Source organism: Grampus griseus (genome assembly GCF_964374135.1).
Source record: "Grampus griseus genome assembly, chromosome: 4".
NCBI classification, from domain to species: domain Eukaryota; kingdom Metazoa; phylum Chordata; class Mammalia; order Artiodactyla; family Delphinidae; genus Grampus; species Grampus griseus.
Window position 1 is genome coordinate 63,546,381 of NC_138997.1, and position 22,627 is coordinate 63,569,007.

At 36.4% G+C, this 22,627-nt stretch overlaps 1 protein-coding gene across 33 annotated transcripts in view; it reads right to left on the reverse strand.

Annotated features, from left to right (window-relative positions):
* The window catches only part of ADGRL3 (adhesion G protein-coupled receptor L3), a gene marked incomplete at both ends in the record, with an annotated part of 572,210 nt that overhangs the window by 84,177 nt on the left and 465,406 nt on the right, over positions 1-22,627 (reverse strand). For 32 of the 33 annotated variants that reach the window (XM_082653308.1, XM_082653318.1, XM_082653313.1 and 29 more), the window contains 2 exons: positions 8,344-8,564; positions 18,591-18,800. In XM_082653308.1, the coding sequence (XP_082509434.1) occupies positions 8,344-8,564; positions 18,591-18,800 (431 nt within the window). The remainder of the gene's footprint in view (positions 1-8,343; positions 8,565-18,590; positions 18,801-22,627) is intronic. The other variant, XM_082653323.1, reaches the window with a different exon arrangement.

Below are 22,627 nucleotides of genomic sequence, written 5' to 3' on the forward strand. Positions count from 1 at the left end.
ATTGTATTTTTTTGCCTGTTTAATTCACTCTTATCAAAGCGGACATCTGACCATTAACCAATTTTTTGAAGTAATGTAAATTAACAATGATATTTGCTTCATTTTCTACAGGACCTAAATCACAGACTAAACTATCCTTGTTGAGTATTAAATGTAACCAGTAAACAATCTTTGTGACTGATAGACCATGAAATTTATAGGGTTTAATTATATCAGGTTGTTTATGAGAGTTTGTAAACTACACATTCTTCTTTTCTCTGTAGCATATGTAGATCTTTCTATATTTGTACTACAAATATCTGGCAAGATTGAGAGAAAAAAGAAGGAATAAAGAGAATTGGGGCAACAAAGAAGGAAGAGAAGAGGAAAAGGGACAGATACACACTTCAAGCATAATAACTCTAGTTCTAAGCTTACTGCATAATACATCTGTTAAGGGTTTTAAAATGACATTTGTATCACAGCACACTCATGCATCTAATATTGAAATACTTTGTGAGCAAGTGCATGAACTGGAAAAAAGATTGGCAGAGTAATGCAGGAATGGAGTGTGATCACTGGTACTCAAGACTGGCATTTGTGGTTTAGCTACAATTTTGAATTTTAGAACACAAAACTAGATCTCATACATCAAATAAAGGTTAGGTTGTCTTCATGCACCCAATATGTTTTTTTTTTTTCTTTGGCCGTGCCACATGGCTTACGGGATCTTAGTTCATTGACCACGGATTGGACCTGGGCCCTCAGCAGTGAGAGCATGGAGTCCTAACCACTGGACCACCAGGGAATTCCCCCCAGTATGTTTTTAAAAAATAAGTGTTTCATTATTTCTTCAGCAAAATACATCCTATAAGTTTATGGTGGACTACAAAGGTAAGAAAAGTGCTGTGTTATAATTTATTAATATTAAATGTTGGAATAATTCCCATGGTCCCATGTTGCTTGAAATAACAGGAGGCAGTAGCATAAGAATTGTAATCACTACTCTTATAAATGAATGCTTTTAATATAATTTAATTTATAATTAAAACAATGTTGCTAATCATAAAGTTTGTATTCCTTCATTTTCATCAGCTAAATAATAGTACCAGTAATAATAATAGTTATAATTTAATAAATGCTTATACATGCCAAACATTTTACATGCATGTATACTTAAATATATATACATATTTATGCACACACATACACATACATATGTATTTACTCATACACACACAGTTTAAAATATTGCAGTAGTTTTGCAAGGTACTTATATAATAACCACCATGTTACAGATTAGAAAGTCAAACTGACTTGCCCACAGCCACATGGCTAATAATTAGTTGAGCCTGAATTTTGTTCTAGTCTACCTGACTCCAAAGTCCCTGAACCTAATATGTGTTTCTCAAAAAGAATGAACATACAAGTTATAAAATAAATAAAAGCTATAGTTTTGTTGACAATGATAAATTCTCAATGAGTAGATGAGAAATTTATATGCTGTACATAAAGCACAGATTGTTGAAATATGTCCCAAGTAAAAATATTAGATCTTTCCAAATATAAGGTGATCTCTTGAAAAGTTAGTAAAAATTTTAGTATTTTTAAACAGCTTTATTGCAGTATAATTTATATACTCTGAATCATCCATTTAAAGTATATAATTCAATGCTTTTAGTATATTTAAAAGTTGGGAAATGATCACTGTAATCTAATTTTAGAATATTTTCATGGCACCAGAATGAAAACTTGTACCTATTTACAGCCACCTTCCATTGTCTCTACCAATTTCACTCCCTTGGTATGGTAATGGCTTCCCTACCCTCTCCCCAGTCCTAGTAACCACTATACTTTTTGTCTCTAAGAATTTGTCTATTCTAGACATTTAGTACAAATGGGATCATACATGTGTAGTCTTTTGTGACTGGATTATTTCATTTAACATAATGTTTTCAAATTGTGTTCATTTTGTAGCATGTATCAATACTTCATTTTTATTTCCAAGTAATATTCTATCATACGGATATACCACATTTTGTCTATCTTCTCTTCAACTGATGGATATGGGGGTTTCCACTTTTTTGGCTAATATGAATAACGTTGCTATGAATATTCATGTGAAAGTTTTTGAATGAGCCTATGTTTTCACTTTTTCTTGGGTAAATCCCTAGGAGTGGAATTGCTAGGTCATTCGATATCTAATGTTAGCATTTTGAAGATCTGTCAAACTCTTTTCCAAAGTAGTTAGCTGCACCATTTTACATTGTCACCAGAAATATATGAGGATTCTGATTTTTCCACATCCTCACCAATATGTGTCATTAGCTGTCTTTTTGATTGTAACCTTCTAGAGGGTGAAATTATGATGAAAGGTAATCTCTAGATGTGGAAGTTATTATAAATACTTCTTTGGTTCCAGTAAGAACTTAAGTTCCATATTTGACTTCAATTATATTTTCTAAATAACAGGACAGCAGTCCTGATGTTCTCTTATATAGGCTCTGGAATGGATAACTACTTAACCAAAAAAATTATGCTCAACCCCAAATTCTTATATACGGTGATAATCTTACGCCAGTCATAGGGTTCCTGGGTGATGAAATTATGATACAATAAGCCCTCAGTCTCTGATATACATACACATAAAATGTGCTCTTGGCTTTAACGACAGAACATATAACATACAGAGCATTCCCCATACACATATTGAATGACTATCTTGATATATGTCAATGATAAATACTTCTTAATGATCTGTACTATTTCTCACTGGCCAACCTAAAGTCAAACGTGTCTGGTGATAAATATTTAGTAAGGTAAATGCTTCATGTCAACACAATGTTACAAGTAGGAATATTTTACATATAATAACATGCTTAGAGAAATATTTCAGATGAATATATAATGTTCTATGAGTTGGATGAGGTGCTTAGGCATTGCAAAATCTATTGAATAAAACTACGCATATAACTTTCAGATACTATCAAGTTTAATGTTCCTTGGCTCAGCTCCTTCTTGGATAATAATATAACCTAGTATTTTAAAAATCAATAATCACTCTTCTACCCAAATGATTATGCTGGTTAGAGAATGAAGTGGCAATAAAGAAATTGGGGGGCTTTTAACTAGCAGAGGAGAGACTACTCCTTTAGGAGCTGTTGTTAAGCTAGTGAGCTAAGAAGACAAATCTAAGACTTAGATGATTTATAATAATTTTCAGATCATAAAATTGATTTCAATTATTTTTAAAAGCTCAGTTATGCTTTTAGAACTCAAGGATGTTCTTTCTGGTCCATTATAAATGTTCATGACCTGATCAACATCTTTCAGAAAACTTTTACCAATTTTTGAGCCCACATTTTAATTTCTGGGCTATTCTCTGAGCTTTACTCCTTCCCAGCACCCTCCCTTCTCCTCTTCTTGGAACCTACTTCCAGTCCTTTTCCAATCTACCCATGACTTTAACCACTGCTTTTTCTGTCATAAAGTTAGATTTCAAGGAAAGTGCTATAAACTATAAATGCAATTTTTTCCCTTTGAATAAAAATTAACTGTTCAAACAGTTTGCATTTTTGGAGGTAATATTGCGGTAATTAAAGGTTACATGAACTAATTAGTTTCAGGTCATAAAATCAAAGTACTTAGCACAGAATTTCCGTATCAATTGTGTTTGAATTATTAAGTCAATGCCAGCCTTTATTTTTTGACAGTATCATATTGGACAGCTTCACCAAAGTCAAATGCTCTCCCTTTGAGCTATAACCCCATGGAAGGCTTCACTGAATGTTCATATGAATAACAGTATAAGAGACTAATGGTAGATAGAAAAACAGAGAGAAAATGGAAAACACCCCATAGTCAGTGCAATTTAGACCTGTGGTCCACTAGCTGAATTTTTTTTTTTTAATGACTGTATTGGACCTTTAATCTGATTTTTTAAGTGTCTGATAATTGTGACTAAATTTAATTCTAAGTAAATTATCTCGAGAATAATGTCAATACAGATAAAAAGATTTCATTCAATAACATCAGAAAATAATGAGATTCTCTTATAAATATTGCAAATTGATGGCAAACTAAGCAACTTCTCAAAATCAAATTATGTATGCTTTATGTGTGAGTATGTGTTTTCTACATAATAATCAATTCAATAGCCCTAATAACATTTCATAGAAAAACACATCATAATCCTTCAGCCAAATGGAATATGATAGTTACCTCTATCTGTATCAAAATAACATTTATTTAACCTACAAAAACAATTCTGTCTCTAATTTTATCTCCTACCATTGATACGATTCTCTACTTTTTAGAAATGTAAGCTATTATTATTATTAAAGGTTTCAGAAATAAAACCTCATTGTTATTATAATAAAATACATTAAGAGGAGAGAAAAGAAAGATAAATTTGTTATTTGGATTACTGTAATATGTATTCAATGGTTTTAGTCTTGATGTAATCCAAGTGGTTGAGACTAAGAAGTAAAAATGAAATAATAACAAAATTCCAAAAATAAGTAAAATAGACTTCCGAGAAATACAAATTTACTGTATTAAGCTTAATAAGAATTTACAGAAAATGAGTGACAATATGTCTCTGAATTCTGGCTAATTCCAGTTTATTTATGACTGTAGACTTTACGTATTTGTATTTAAAAAAATCAATGTAGCACATAAGAAGGTAACACTGACAAAAACAAGCAAACAAACCAAAAAGCCCCCAAATGTGATGAGCAGGAAGTAGGAAATGCCACTTGAAATAAAAGAAATAAACAATAGTAACAGAAACCAGAAAACAAAAACAGATTTAATAATAAGGAACAAAATACATAATTCTATATGCAGAAATCCTTCCAGTGTATAAAAATTCATTGCTTATATTTTTATTTGAGACAATATCTTGATTAAACTCCTGACGGAAACATGATCTCTTCCTTTCAGCTTATCAAGTAAATACAAATGACTGAATAATGTTTCTTTTACAACACCTGCTTCCTCAATGGGCAAAACAGCACTGTATAGATGTTGAGTTGGATGAATTCCCAAAGGAAGAAGTTAAATCTTTTTTCCATGTATTTTGAAGTTTTGTCTCTCTGGACAATTTATTGAAAATGCACAAATGAGACACTAAATGCTCTATGCCCACCTGTGAAAGAATTTTAGTGCAATTTTCCCTATCCTTTACTATCCCTCTTTCATTTACCATTTATTTTATCTGTATCTGTTTTTCTTCTCTTTGTGTTGGGAAAAATCATAATGGTGAAACTGAACCATTATTAAGGCTTGTTTTAAATCAATGCCTGGGAAAAAAATTAGCCTCCTTTCTCACAAAGTGATAATGTCAGTAAATGAGATCTTCCAGTTATGGTGCAGGAAATTAAAGCAATGATGACCGAAACTTTAAAAAAATCACAAGAGACTACATAGTATTGATTCTAAGAAAAGATAGATTCCTGCTATCCAGAAAATGACCTCTCTTTCAAAATAAATGACTATAACATAAAGCAAACAAGTTTTCAGTTCAGTAATAGGAAAATTTGCAAATATCTAAAGAGAAAAAACAACAGGAAACAAAAATAAAAGCAAGTCAAGAACTGTAAGAGAGCAAAATTGAACTATATAAGGACAATATTTATAGTATAGGTCACAAATAACAATATCAGTCAATTTAATACATTAGAGAGAAAATGCATTAATTAAAATGTAAAATCCTATGATCTAAGGGCAGTAACTGCTAATGGGCTTCTTTTAGAGGGGATAAAAATATTCTAAAATTAGATAGTGGTGATGGATGCCTAAATTGAATGTACTAAAAACAACTGAATTGTATTCTTTAAAAGAGTGAATTTTATGGTATGCAAATTGTATCAATAAAGGTGTTTTTTATTAAATTCTATGATCTAATCCCCCTCCCCTAAAATGTCTTTAGGAGCAAATACAGGCAATATTTTTACCTAATCCTAATCTGGTCCATGATTGCCACTGGGATACACAAAATGACCTCAGATTCGACCACAATTCACAAATGTTAGATTAAAAAATAATTACTATTAGTTACATTTAGACAAATTGTTTTATGTAGCTTGTCACTGTACTCAAGAAAAAAATTCAACAGAAGCGAAATGGTCTTCTTTTTTGTTTGTTTGTTTGCGGTACGCGGGCCTCTCACTGTTGTGGCCTCTCCCGTTGCGGAGCACAGGCTCCGGACGCGCAGGCTCAACGGCCATGGCTCACGGGCCTAGCCGCTCCGCGGCATGTGGGATCTTCCTGGACCGGAGCACGAACCCGTGTCCCCTGCATCAGCAGGCAGACTCTCAACCACTGCACCACCAGGGAAGCCCGAGATGGTCTTCTTTTAATCGTATTGTTGGTGCTTCTACACCAACGTATATTCTATTTTAACTATGCTCCCTATAACTCTGGAGTCCTCTTTTGGTTGCCTCCTTCTGAATCTTCTCTTCTGGGAAATGAGCTGCTTTATTGCCAGCATATTCAGGCTGCTGACTGCTGGTGAAAAGTCATGAAATTTGGCTTACTAACTTCTGTACAATTGATGTTGTCTAACCTCATCTGAGCCTACACTACTGCTTGGAAATTGTTTTATTAATGTCTAATTGGCTCCTTAACACATTTTCCATAGTGCTCATTTCAGAGCTTTTCAAATCTGTCCTCTCAGTGTGACCTCACCTATTCACTCAAAAATCAGCATCTCCTATTTGATGGAAAAATTTCTCCACTTCCAAATTTATCTTTTCTGTTATTTCCTTCACACCTCAGAAGACAGGGGTCATCTCCTATTTCAAAAACATCCTAGTTTTAGTGGAAATAAGCCTGACTTATTTCATCACATGTCTGCCACTATCTACCTCCATCACCATGGACAAGGCAATTAATTTATCTGGTTCTTGATTTTTTTTCATCTATAAAAATAATGCCTTGGGGCTTCCCTGGTGGTGCAGTGGTTGAGAGTCCGCCTGCCGATGCAGGGGACACGGGTTCGTGCCCCGGTCCGGGAAGATCCCACATGCCGCGGAGCGGCTGGGCCCGTGAGCCATGGCCGCTAAGCCTGCGCGTCCGGAGCCTGTGCTCCGCAATGGGAGAGGCCACAACAGTGAGAGGCCCGGGTACCGCAAAAATAAATAAATAAATAAATAAAATAATAATAATAATAATACCTTGGACTAGGTGAATTCTAAGGCCACTTTCAGTACTAAATCAACATTTTTCTCATCTTATGTCTAATCTTATGTCTTTCTATCCCCCTAGGACCTTTTCTTTTCATTCAGCCTATATATATATTTAATACAAATGAGGCATAAGACACTTTCTCTCTACTAATCTCCTCTTACCAACTTGAGTCTTCCCACCCTAGATATTTTGGGACTTCATTTTTAAAAATCCTTCTTCATTACTGTTACCATGAATTAATATTTTCACTATTTCTCAATCAAACTTTTTCAGGCTGTAGATAACACTTGAAGACTCTACTTCGTTGCCACTGACTTATCTCTTCACACTTTCCAATTTGGCTTCTGCTTCCAGCACTTTGCCAAAATAGTTGTTGCAAAGGATAAATGGACAGAGAATACCACCTTGAAACTTTCTTCTCACTTTCCCCATGGTTCTCTTTTAAGGCTCTGGTCATCTCTTTTCTTTATTTTTATTCTCCCTCCTCAATCTATGTTCTAAATGTGAGTATTCATCAGAGATCTATTTTGGTCTTCTTTCTAAACTTTTTCTGTTGAAACTCATTCATTCTCAGGATCCTAACTATTATATTGATGTGGATTACTGAAATATTTTTCACTGAATTTCTTTCCATAAGTATGCTGATCATCTCTATGGGTATGTTTCACCAATTTGAAGGTATGTTGAAAATAAAGGTCATCACTGTACCCCAATAGCCACCTAGGGGAAAAAAGGAAAACACAAGCTGCCCCTGCTCATATGCTCTATCTTTCTGTTAATGATACTTGTTACTTTCTAGTGACTAGAATTGACATGTCAGGAAGAAGAGAAGCCATTAAAGTCATGGACTACACTGTCCTCTGAATACACATCTTTAATACAGCTAGCTCTTCATTTGACAAATGTCTCAACGCTCTGAAAGATATTAAAAGTATCATCCTTTTATAATTACTCAAGGTTGTGATGTAGATGTTCAATCTCAGGAATATTTTTTCTCTCTTTACATCATAACAAAAGTACAAGCCATGAATTGAATTATCTCCATTTGCTTCTACAGTTCTGTTGTTTATTGCTGTGAAGTGATATAAAGACCTTAGCTTCTGAGAAAATGCAAAGTTTCAATTTCAACTAGATTTTAAAAGAGGAAGAAAAGGAAAGAAAACGTAAACTCACACTTTATCTGTTCCATAACTCCTATAGTCTACTGCAGCTGACACAGCCACAATGAGTGCAGGCATCCCATAGCCGACCAGGTAAAAGTATTTCCTTCGTGAATGTTCACTCTCAAAAACCTCCACCAGCATGATATAGAGCTGCACTCCCTCCAGGAACATCCACGTGAAGGCAGCCAAGAAGAAGAAATGTAAGAGAGCAGCAAAAACGGCACAGGCAATCTAGGGAAAGGAACAAATGAGTCAGTCAAATAACTACCAAATGAAATATCAACGGCCATAAAATTAAAATAAATATTTATCAAGACTGCAATAATAAGATAGGTCTGCAAAAAAATAATTGAGACAAGATTCTTAAAATTCAGACATTAAAACCTAATTAAATATAACTTATCTGTGAAAACTCTATTTAACATTTTATTAATAATGGCTATGGATGACAGCAGAGCATTATAATAAGAAAAAAGTATAACATATAGGGAAAAGTTCTAATAAGATTCTATTGATAATTATTACTGAGATTAGTCTAAAGGTTTTAAAATAGATCTCATGAATTTTTTTCTTGGTCATAATCCTGTGTTTATTAACATATTAAGTTCTTCAATGTAAGTGAAAGAGAAACACTAAAATCAAGGAGAATAAAAGCTCTTAAAATAAAAAAATATAATAATTAAAGTGTTTTATAATGAGATTATTAATTCATTATTATTTATTGTTTATTTCTTGCTTGCCTTATTTCAGAAAGGATTTAAGATGACATTGGGAAGTTCATACTGCATAGCTGTAAATGTAGATCTGGTTAAAATAAAGTGTTCCAGAAGTGCTTTCATTCTCTCATTTTTTTGTTATTTTACTAAATGTTGTGCTATACAAGCTTGGTCACAAAAGGCAGCTAGCCCTTACTTTGGCATATTTTCTAAGGTACTATAAGTTTCAGCTGACCATATATTAATTATCTTATGTCAGTTCCTGAAATTCTCACTCCTTTGGAGGGGAGGCCTTCATTTTTTATAAGAAGTCTTAACTAAACTCTACAGTTCCTACTAGAAAAGGCAACAAATTTATAGAAATTAACTCATTAGTATGGATTCAATGGCGAGTATGATCCTTGAGAAACGAGACAAAGGGCAGGTCTATCTCCTTGGATTAGAGAGATGACGATGAAGGGGAGATGAGGCAATCAAGTGTCAAAGGGGCTAGAAAGAGAAAGTAGAGCCTGACTGCCACATAACAGGCAGGAAGAGAACACATATACAGCAATAAGAGTAAAGACAAGTTGGGCTGAGCTGCACTCAACCCAAATTTTTGATACCAATCATTGTCCTTTATGCTACATGTCAGAAGTTTTGTGCAGTATGCAACACTTGGAGAAGTTTATCATACCATATGTAACATCAAGAAGCAAAAATAAGAATAAGGTTTCTAAATGAAAAGAAATCACAGAGCATTTGAATTGCAGGTTAAAAAGAGAATGAAATGATTTCTTCTTGGGAAATAACATCGTTTTCCATTTCTTGCTTTGTAGAGTTAGAACTTCAACTATTAATTTTTGTTATCAGAAGGCTTTACGTTTTTGGAGAAAGAATGTGTACTTTGATTGCTTATTCATCTGTATGCATTTATGGGAAAAACTGTCACATTTGTATATGATAACCAGTTAAAAGTATAATCACTATAATTGTACCCTTCACAGCCATTAATCATGAATGTGTAATCACAAACATGAATCCAACTGCATTTTCATTGTAAAATACTGTATACATATGGACACATACCAGAGAACAGCATTAAATGAATGAATTATTTATTATGCCTACAAGTCTTCTAAAAAATGAAAATTTTCATTTGCAGTTTTACTCATGAGAACCAACTTGCGTTATGTGCATAAATCTTAAGTTAGTAGAAAGGGCCTCACAAAAATTACAAATGTGCATAAAGTCTGTTTACTATATTAGATATTGTCTGTTGATCATATTTTCTGTTTGGGTTTATCAAGAACAGTTGGCTAGTGCTATTCATTTTTTCCTATTTCTTTCCTTCCCTCCTTCCTTTCCTCCCTCCCTCTCTCCCCATCTCTCTCCCTCCTTCCCTTCCTTTCTTGATATGGCTAAACGTGGTTAGTAGTAAAGTATGAAGTTAGCACTTAAAGATGTAAACAGAATTTAAGAAAATATAAAGTGTAAAACAAAATTTGGGAAGAGTATATAAATTATAAAAATGACATTGAGTTTGAACTATTTTCCAAAACAGGTCAATTAGAAAAACTCATGTTAGGAGACTTTCAAGATGGCGGAGGAGTAAGACGTGGAGATCACCTTCCTCCCCACAAATACAGCAGAAATAGATCTACATGTGGAACAACTCCTACAGAATGCCTACTGAATGCTGGCAGAAGACCTCGGACTTCCCACAAGGCAAGAAACTTCCCACATACCTGGGTAGGGTAAAAGAAAAAAGAAAAAACAGAGACAAAAGGATAGGGATAGGACCTGCACCTCTGGAAGGGAGCTGTGAAGGAGGAAAAGTTTCCACACACTAGGAAGCCCCTTCGCGGGCGGAGACTGCGGGTGGCGGAGGGGGGAAGCTTCAGAGCCGTGGAGGAGAGCACAGCAACAGGGGTGTGGAGGGCAAAGCGGAGAGATTCCTGCACAGAGGATTGCTGCCAACAAGCACTCACAAGCCTGAGAGGCTTGTCTGCTCACCTGCTGCAGTGGGTGGGGGCTGGGAGCTGAGCCTCGGGCTTTGCAGGTCAGATCCCAGGGAGAGGACTGGGGTTGGCTGCATGAACAGGGCCTGAAGGGGGCTAGTGCACCACACCTAGGCTGGAGGGAGTCTGGGAAAAAGTTTGGAACTGCCTAAGAGGCAAGAGACCATTGTTTCAGGGTGCTCAAGGAGAAGGGATTCAGAGCATCACTTAAACGAGCTCTAGAGACTGTCGTGAGCTGCAGCTACCAGCACGGATCCCAGAGACGGGCATGAAACACTAAGGCTGCTCCTGCAGCCATCAAGAAGCCTATGTGCAAGAACAGGTCACTATCCACACCTCCCCTGCCAGGAGCCACTACCAGAGTCCCAAGAAACAGGGAAAACTTCCCCAGGAGAACACATGGCACGCCTCAGGCTGTTGCAACATCATTCCAGGCTCTGTCACCTCAGGCTCGCCCCACATTCCGTACCTCTGCTCTGCCCAGCCTGAGTGAGCCAGAGCCCCCTAATCAGCTGCTCCTTTAACCCCGTCCTGTGGGTGCTAAGAACAGATGCCCTCAGGCAACTTATATGCAGAGGCGGGGCCAAATCCAAAGCTGAACCCCAGGAGCTGTGCGAACAAAGAAGAGAAAAGGAAATCTCTCCCAGCAGCCTCAGGAGAAGCAGATTAAATCTTCACAATCAACTTGATGTACCCTGCATCTGTGGAATACGTGAATAGACAACGAATCATCACAAAACTGAGGCAGTGGACTTTGGGAGCAACTGTAGACTTGGGGTTTGCTTTCTGTATCTAATTTGTTTCTGGTTTTATGTTTATCTTAGTATTTAGAGTTTATTATCATTGGTAGATTTGTTTATTGATTTGGTTGCTTTCTTCCTTTTTTTAATATATAGATTTTTTTTTCCTTTTTCTCTTTTTGTGAGCGTGTATGTGTATGCTTTTTTGTGTGATATTGTCTGTACAGCTTTGCTTTTACCATTGTCCTAGGGTTCCGTCTGTCCGTTTTTTGGTTTATTGTTTGTTTTTCTTTTTCTTTTTTTTAAGTATAGTTTTTAGTGCTTGTTATCACGGGTGGATTTGTTTTTTGGTTTGGTTGCTCTCTTCCTTCTTTCTTTCTTTTTTTTATTACCTTTTAATTTTTTTATTTTTAATAATTATTTTTATTTTAATAACGTTATTTTATTTTATTTTATTTATTTATTTTACTCCCGTTTCTTTTGAGTCGTGTGGCTGACAGGGTCTTGGTGCTCTGGCCGGGTGTCACACCTGTGCCTCTGAGGTGGGAGAGCTGACTTCAGCACATTGGTCCACCAGAGACTTCCCGGCTCCATGTAATATCAAAAGGCAAAAATCTCCCAGAGATCTCTATCTCAAAGCTAAGACCCAGATCCACTCAACAACCAGCAAGCTACAGTGCTGGACACTCTATGCCAAACAACTAGCAACACAACCCCACACATTAGCAGAGAGGCTGCCGAAAATCATAATAAGGTCACAGACACCCCAAAACACACCACCAGATGAGGTTCTGCCCATCAGAAAGACAAGATCCAGCCTCATCTACTAGAACACAGGCACTAGTCTCCTCCAACAGGAAGTCTACACAACCCACTGAACTAACCCAGACCACTGGGGGCAGACACCAAAAACAACAGGAACTACGAACCTGCAGTTTGCAAAAAGGAGACCCCAAACACATTAATTAAGCAAAATGAGAAGACAGAGAAATATGCAGCAGATAAAGAGGCAAGGTAAAAACTCACCAGACCAAACAAATGAAGAGGAAATAGGCAGTCTACCTGAAAAAGAATTCAGAGTAATGCTAGTAAAAATGATCTGAAATCTTGGAAAAAGAATGGAGAAAATACAAGAAACGTTTAACAAGGACCTGAAAGAACTAAAGGGCAAACAAACAATGATCAACAACACAATAAATGAAATTAAAAATTCTCTAGAAGGAATCAATAGCAGAATAACTGAGGCAGAAGAACTGATAAGCACCCTGGAAGATAAAATAGTGGAAATGACTACTGCAGAGCAGAATAAAGAAAAAAGAATGAACAGAATTAAGGACAGTCTTAGACAACTCTGGGACAACATTAAATGCACCAACATTCAAATTTTAGGGGTCCCAGAAGAAGAAGAGAAAAAGACAGGGACTGAGAAAATATTTGAAGAGATTATAGTTGAAAACTTCCTTAATATGGGAAATGAAATAGTCAGTCAATGCCAGGAAGTGCAGAGAGTCCCATACATGATAAACCCAAAGAGAAACAAGCCAAGACCCATATTAATCAAACTATCAAAAATTAAATACAAAGAAAAAATATTAAAAGCAGCAAGGGAAAAACAACAAATAACATACAAGGGAATTCCCATAAGGTTAACAGCTGAAACTCTGCAATCCAGAAGGGAGTGGCAGGATATATTTAAAGTGATAAAAGGGAAAAACCTACAACCAAGATTACTCTATCCAGCAAGAATCTCATTCAGATTCAATGGAGAAATTAAAACCTTTACAGACAAGCAAAAGCTAAGAGAATTCAACACCACTAAACCACCAACAAATGCTAAAGGAACTTCTCTAGGCGGGAAATGCAAGAGAAGGAAAAGACCTACAATAATAAACACAAAATAATTAAGAAAATGGTAATAGGACATACATATCAATAATTAACTTAAATGTAAATGGATTAAATGCTCCAACCAAAAGACATAGACTGGCTGAACGGATACAAAAGCAAGACCGATATATATGCTGTCTACAAGACACGCACTTTAGACCTAGGGACACTTAGCGACTGAAAGTGAGGGATGGAAAAAGATATTCCATGCAAATGGAAATCAAAAGAAAGCTGGAATAGCAATTCTCATATCAGAAAAAATAGACTTTAAAACAAAGACTATTACAAGAGACAAAGAAGGATACTACATAATGATCAAAGGATCAATCCAAGAAGATATAACAATTATAAATATTTTTGCACCCAACATAGGAGCACCTCAATAAATAAGGCAAATGCTAACAGCCATAAAAGGGGAAATTGACAGTAACACAATCATAGTACGGGACTTTAACACCCCACTTTTACCTATGGACAGATCATCCAAAATGAAAATAAATAAGGAAACACAAGCTCTAAATGATATATTAAACAAGATGGACTTAATTGATATTTATAGGACATTTCACACAAAAACAACAGAATACACTTCCTTCTCAAATGCTCATGGGACATTCTCCAGGATAGATCATATCTTGGATCACAAAAAAGCCTTGGTAAATTTAAGAAAATTGAAATCGTATCAAGTATCTTTTCTGACCACAAAGCTATGAGACTATATATCAATTACAGGAAAAAAATCTATAAAAAATACAAACACATGGAGGCTAAAAAATACACTACTTAATAACCAAGAGATCACTGAAGAAATCAAAGAGGAAATCAAAAAATACCTAGAAACAATAACAATGAAAACACAATGACCCAGAACCTATGGGATGCAGCAAAAGCAGTTCTAAGAAGGAAGTTTATAGCAATACAATCCTACCTCAAGAACCAGGAAACATCTCAAATAAACAAACTAAACTTACACCTAAAGCAATTAGAGAAAGAACAAAAAGACCCCAGAGTTAGCAGTAGGAAAGAAATCATAAAATCAGATCAGAAATAAGTGAATAAGAAATGAAGGGAACAGTAGCAAAGATCAATAAAACTAAAAGCTGGTTCTTTGAGAAGATAAACAAAATTGATAAACCATTAACCAGACTCATCAAGAAAAAAAGGGAGAAGACTCAAATCAGTAGAATTAGAAATGAAAAAGGAGAAGTAGCAACTGACACTGCAGAAATACAAAAGATCATGAGAGATTACTACAAGCAACTCTATGCCAATAAAATGGACAACCTGGAAGAAATAGACAAATTCTGAGAATGGCACAACCTTCTGAGACTGAACCAGGAAGAGATAGATAGTATAAACAGACCAATCACAAGCACTGAAATTGAGACTGTGATTAAAAATCTTCCAACAAACAAAAGCCCAGGACATGATGGCTCTACAGGCAAATTCTATCAAACATTTAGAGAAGAGCTAACACCTATCGTTCTCAAACTCTTCCAAAATATAGCAGAGGGAGGAACACTCTCAAACACATTCTATGAGGCCACCGTCACCCTGATACCAAAACCAAACAAAGATGTCACAAACAAAGAAAACTACAGGCCAATATCACTGATGAACATGGATGCAAAAATCCTCAACAAAATACTAGCAAACAGAATCCAGCAGTATATTAAAGTGTTCTACACCATGATCAAGTGGGGTTTATACCAGGAACACAAGGATTCTTCAATATTAGCAAATCAATCAGTGTGATAAACCATATTAACAAATTGAAGGGAAAAACCGTATGATCATCTCAATAGATGGAGAAAAAGCTTATGACAAAATTCAAAACCCATTTATGATAAAAACTCTCCAGAAAGTAGGCATAGAGGGAACCTACCACAACATAATTAAGGCCATATATGACAAACCCACAGCAAACTCTCCAGAAAGTAGGCATAGAGGGAACCTACCTCAACAAATTAAGGCCATATATGACAAACTCACAGCAAACATTGTTTTCAATGGTGAAAAATTGAAACCATTTCCACTAAGATCAGGAACAAGACAAGGTTGTCCACTCTCACCACTATTATTCAACATAGTTTTGGAAGATTTAGCCGCAGCAATCAGAGATGAAAAAGAAATAAAAGGAATCCAAATCAGAAAAGAAAAGTAAAGCTGTCACTGTTTGCAGATGACAAAATCCTATTCATAGAGAATTCGAAAGATGCTACCAGAAAACTACTAGAGCTAATCAATGAATTTGGTAAAGTAGCAGGTTACAAAATTAATGCACAGAAATCTCGTGCACTCCTATACACTAATAATGAAAAATCTGAATGAGAAATTAAGGAAACACTCTAATTTACCATTGCAATAAAAAGAATAAAATACCTAGGAATAAAGCTACCTAAGGAGACAAAAGACCTCTATGCAGAAAACTATGAGACACCGATGAAAGAAATTGAAGATGATACAAAGAGATGGAGAAATATACCATGTTCTTGGATTGGAAGAATCAACATTGTGAAAATGACTATACTATCCAAAGCAATCTACAGATTCAATGGAATCCCTATCAAACTACCAAGGGCACTTTTCACAGAACTAGAACAAAAATTTCACAATTTGTATGGAAACACAAAAGACCCTGAATAGCCAAAGCAATCTTGAGAAAGAAAAACAGAGCTGGAGGAATCAGGCTCCTGGACTTCAGACTATACTATGAAGCTACAGTAATCAAGACTGTACAGTATGGGCACAAAAATAGACACACAGATCAATAGAACAGGATAGAAATCCCAGAGATAAACCCATGCACATATGGTCAGCTTATTTTTGATAAAGGAGGCAAGAATATACAATGGAGAAAAGACATCCTCTTCAATAAGTGGTGCTGGGAAAACTGGACAGCTACATGTAAAAGAATGAAATTAGAACATTCTGTAACACCATACACAAAAATAAACTCAAAATGGATTAAAGACCTGAACGTAAGGTCAGACACTATAAAACTCTTAGAGGAAAACATAGGCAAATCACTCTATGACATAAATCACAGCAAGATCCTTTTTGACCAACCTCCTAGAGAAATGGAAATAAAAAACAAAAATAAACAAATGGGACCTAATGAAACTTAAAAGCTTTTGCACAGCAAAGGAAACCATAAGCAAGACGAAAAGACAAACTTTAGAATGGGAGAAAATATTTGCAAACGAAGCAACTGACAAAGGATTAATCTCCAAATATACAAGCCGCTCATGCATCTCAATATCAAAAAAACAAACAGGGCTTCCCTGGTGGTGCGGTGGTTGGGAGTCCGCCTGCCAATGCAGGGGACATGGGTTCGTGCACCGGTCCAGAAAGATCCCACATGCCGCAGAGCAGCTGGGCCCGTGAGCCATGGCCGCTGAGCCTGCACGCCTGGAGTCTGTGCTCCGCAACGGGAGAGGCCACATCAGTGAGAGGCCTGCGTACCGCAAAAAAAGAGAAAAAAACAAAACAAAACAAACAACCCAATCCAAAAATGGGCAAAAGACCTAAATAGACGTATCTGCAAAGAAGATATACAGATTGACAACAAACACATGAAAGGATGCTCACCATCACTAATCATTAGAGAAATGCAAATCAAAACTACAATTAGGTATCACCTCACAGCAGTCAGAATGGCCATCACCAAAACATCTGGAAATAATAAATGTTGGAGAGGGTGTGGAGGAAAGGGAACCCTCTTGCACTAATGGTGGGAATATAAATTGATACAGCCACTATGGAGAACAGTATGGAAGTTCCTTAAAAAAACTAAAAATATAACTACCATGTGACCCAGCAATCCCACTACTGGCATATACCCTGAGAAAACCATAATTCAAAAAGTGTCATGCTCATTCCAGCTCTATTTACAATAGACAGGACATGGAAACAATCTAAGTGTCCCTTGACAGATGAATGGATAAAGAAGATGTGGCACATATATACAAAGGAATATTACTCAGCCATAAAAAGAAATGAAATTGAGTTATCTGTAATGAGGTGGATGGACCTAGAGTCTGTCATACAGAGTGAAGTAAGTCAGAAGGAAAAACAAATACCATATGTTAACACATGTATATGGAATCTAAAAAAAAAAAAAAAGCTTCTGAATAACTTAGGGGTAGGACAGGAATAAAGATGCAGACATAGAGAATGGACTTGAGGACACAGGGAGGGGGAAGGATAATCTGGGACAAAGTGAGAAAGTGGCATGGACTTATATATACTACCAAATGTAAAATAGATAGCTAGTGGGAAGCAGCTGCATATCACAAGGAGATCAGCTCAGTGCTTTGTGACCACCTAGAGGGGTGGGATAGGGAGGGTGGGAGGGAGGGAGACGTAAGAGGGAGGAGGTATGGGGATATATGTATATGCATAGCTGATTTACTTTGTTATAAAGCAGAAACTAACACACCATTGTAAAGTAATTATACTCCAATAAAGATGTTAAAAAAAAACCCAACTAATGTTAGACATGCAGTTTTCAATATAATTTCCAGTGTTTTTTTTAAAAATATATATATTATAAATTTCAAAGAATAACAATTACATGTTAGAAAAGATACTCCTCCATTCCCCAAATGATTTAAGTTTTCTCAATATTCAGCTTTGTGATTAAAAAAATTAAAGAAAAATACTAATGAAGAAACACAGTTGTTTAGAAAGGCAAGTTTTTGAACAGAATTTCTGAAGAAATGTACATTACATCCATATATTCACTGCATCTTTATGGCAATGGATATGAAAAAGGGAATACCGAATAAGATCTCAAAATTAGTAACTATCTTAGACAACTGGAAGAGAGGATACTTTCAAACAAGAATATTTTGTGTATTGGAAAGCTGGAAGTGGAGAAATTCTTTTCTAATACCAAAATAAATTGCTTACTGGTTGATCTGTTCGGTTGATCCCAATCAAGAAGAGCAGTTCTGCTACAAAAAGGCTTATGCAGAGGTTCTTATGGATGGTGTTACGGTCACTCTGGAGCCCACGGAAAAAGCAAAATGTGAAGATGCAAATCAGGAGACAAACAAGGGACAGCAAAATTCCAACCCATGTGATCACATCCAGAAGAAGGTCATGGACCGCATCACTGTGCTGGAAACACAATAGAAAAGGCATAAGTTGCAATTATGCATAACCAATTACAAAGTTTATAAGGGCCTGGTTCTATGAAGCATGATTTTAATAATGTACTAAATATCCTCCACACATGCAATGAATAAGATAACTTAATTATTTGGGTTTTCTAATCCACAGGTAAAGCATGTTATCTTTTCTGTGAGGTGTAAATCAGTTTGTCAATAGTGTTTGCACCTTTCTTAGCTATGTACATTTTCAGTTGCACATTTTCAACTATGTACATTTTCAGTTGAAGCATATCAACTTAATTCTGGCCAAAGATTTCAAGGTAAAGCTTTTCGTTTTTCTACCCCACATCACATTTTTAGGTTAATATTTTTACAACTCTTGCTAGGGAATACTCTATATAAAAATTAAGTTATACACTTAGGAAAGTGGTATCACAACTGAAATTTATTTGAATCTCTGAAGAATTTTTATTAAAAAAATACAATTCCTCTGTCCTATAAATCCTTTATCAGAATTTCGAAGGTTGAGTTCATAAAAGTTGTAATTTTATAAAGATCCCCAGTTAATTCTGACGGACAGCCACATATGTGTACCATTTATTTAGTGGAAAATCTAAAAGAATGAGGATAGTCACTGGATTTATATTCATATTGAATGGCTTAAGGAGATCAAGAAGTTTGATCACTGAAAGGTTTTGCATGAATAGAACCTGTTATACACAGATGGAAAATAAGTATTCAGAATTACTATACCCGATAGCAGCCCAAAAGAGATAGTAGAGCCATGAAAAAGAAATACGTTCATGAAAACTTCTGCATTGAAACTACATTATGTGTCTCTGTTACAGTCCTGTGAGTTCCATACCTGCCACGTTCCTTGGTTTGTCCACTATCTCATTTCTGTCTTTGTTCTAAGATTCAAAACTCCATTTCCACTGTATGATAGTTTGCCTCCGTCGAAACCACTTTTGTGAAGCTTAGAATGTATGGTAGCCCAACACATCGGTATGCCAACATGTTGGAGCAGAATCGAGAAACTGTCTATGACTGTCAATTCCTCTTTTCTTCCTAGGTTTCTTGAAAATTCTTAAAGACCTAACTTCCAACAGTAGGGGAATACATAAATAATGGTTGATATTTATGGAATGATATTCAAAAAAGGAGTAGAAAATCAGTGTTCTAGATTTATAGTCACAAACATAGATACTTCTCAAAAATCTAATATTACGTTTAAAAAAATGCAAGTGGCAAAAGTATCTATACAGTATGATATCATTTATGTAAAAATTTAAATGACACAAATCAATGACATTGATTTTTATGGATATATGCATAAGTAGTGAAAGCATAACATGTGCATGGGAAATTTTTTAGTTGAAAACAAAGATATGTGTTTCTAATTGACATCTTTTTCAACTGTATAGATCATACACATTGATTTTTGTTTTAGGATGGAAGTTACTACATTTAGTTGTCTCCCACATTGTTAGCTCACCTTAAAAAATTCATAAATATCCAGGTTTTCTATTTTTATTCAAACTTTGTACCTTTATGTTTTATATAAACTTCATACAAAGATTATTCTGAATGTGGAAATTCTCCTTACAAGTGAACCACCATGCTGTAACCTGAATCACAGCACTTCGCATATTGCTAGATACAACTTCACAGTTGTTATCTGATAAAGAACTCTGCTAGGACACTGCCAATGAAACAGTTTCAAACTATTCCTGCATAACTCTAGATGTATTTCTCAGAAGGAGCTCAAATCATGAAAGAAAACCACATGAAATTTTGCTTTAACTGCTTTGTTCTCCAGGGGACACTGCTAAAGTACTGTTGGGTCTCTGATAGCTTAAATTACTTTTACTATCGGAAAGTGGAGAGTGGTTAGTGCTACCCGGTTCCCTGAACAGAGAGCTATTTGCTCTCTTCTTTGACTCAAAGGAAAGATGCTGTAATTGAGTATCAAGCACCAGCGTTCAGCACAGCAGTCTTCCATAATGGCAGGTATAATACATTCTCAAATATATCCTAAAGACCTAAAACACTAAAAAAGAAAGAAAAAAAAGAAACCAAATAACTCCAGCTTTTCCTGGGTAGTTGCATTATTAGAAATGTATTGACTTTACTCAGTGCCTTTGTAGGTCTTTCAAAAACCCCATGCAGAGTTATTAAGAGAAGAATACCAAATGTCAAAATAACAGTACAAAAAGTACATAACGTTCAAAGAAAGAACAAAAAAGTCTAGCAATTAATTAGCAATCATCTTTCGGGTATTACTGTCTAGTTCAGAAAACATAAACACGAACTACCTTATATGTATTATACTGTGATCAAATGTAACTCACCACTTGAATTTTATCAGTAAGATGAAAGAAAAAGAACAATGAACATTAAATGTGAACAAGACCTATGAGTTTAGCCTTCTTTATAGTAGTCTGTCATAACAGAACTTTCAGGAGGCCAAACCATGATAAAAACCAACCCCCCTTCAAGAGGATGGTCAATTGAATAAAACTCCTAGGTATAGTTTTTTTTTTTTTGCGGTACGCGGGTCTCTCACTGTTGTGGCCTTTCCCATTGCAGAGCACAGGCTCCAGACGTGCGGGCTCAGCGGCCATGGCTCACTGGCCCAGCCGCTCCTCGACATGTGGGATTCTCCCGGACCGGGGCACGAACCTGCATCCCCTGCATCAGCAGGCGGACTCTCAACCACTGCGCCACCAGGGAAGCCCTCCTAGGTAGAGTTTTAACAATGTGATAATGGAGCAAGTATTCCTATTTCCAAGGTTCCACGTTTTGAGTACTCTATAACTCAATCACCCCTGACATGAACTATATACCATTATGTGACTTGAGATCTTATTAGTCTTATATCTTATTATTATATCCTAGCACTTAGTATTGGGCTTGACACATAAAAAATGATGAATAGGGCTTCCCTGGTGGCGCAGTGGTTGAGAGTCCGCCTGCCGATGCAGGGGACAGGGGTTCATGCCCCCGTCCGGGAAGATCCCACATGCCGCGGAGCGGCTGGGCCCGTGAGCCATGGCCGCTGAGCCTGCGCGTCCGAAGCCTGTGCTCCACAACGGGAGAGGCCACAACAGTCAGAGGCCCGCGTACTCACGCCCCTCGCAAAAAAAAAAAGATGAATAAATATTTGTTTTTGAATGGTTATAATAACACTATTCCACTTAAACCAAATGTCTAAGAGCTGAACCCTCTTACATCAGTATAGTTTTAGTATCCATTTAATCCCCACTGGATTTTAAGAAGTATCAATATCAAATATTACATGTTCAAAACTGAGCCCCTTCTTATCCTGTTTCTCCCTCCGGTCCCACCCGCCACTCCCAAATCTACCCTTCCTTCTGTTTTCCTCATTTCAGTAAACAGCAACTTCATTCTTTGAAGTGTTCTGGCCAAGAACTTAAGAGTCATATTGATTCCTCTTTTTCACACATTACTCTTAATCCATCAAGAAATCTTGTAGCTCCTGTCTTCTATCTGACAGCTGCTCCTCACCTCAATTGCACTAAATTGGTTAGAGCTACCTGATTTTTTTTTTTTTTTTTTTGCGGTATGCGGGCCTCTCACTGCTGTGGCCTCTCCCGTTGCGGAGCACAGGCTCCGGACACGCAGGCTCAGCGGCCATGGCTCACGGGCCCAGCCGCTCCGCGGCATGTGGGATCCTCCCGGACCGGGGCACGAACCCGTGTCCCCTGCATCGGCAGGCGGACTCTCAACCACTGCGCCACCACGGAAGCCCCACCTGATTTTTTTTTAAACAGCCTCCTAAATGGTCTCCCTACTTTGACCCTCATCCATCCA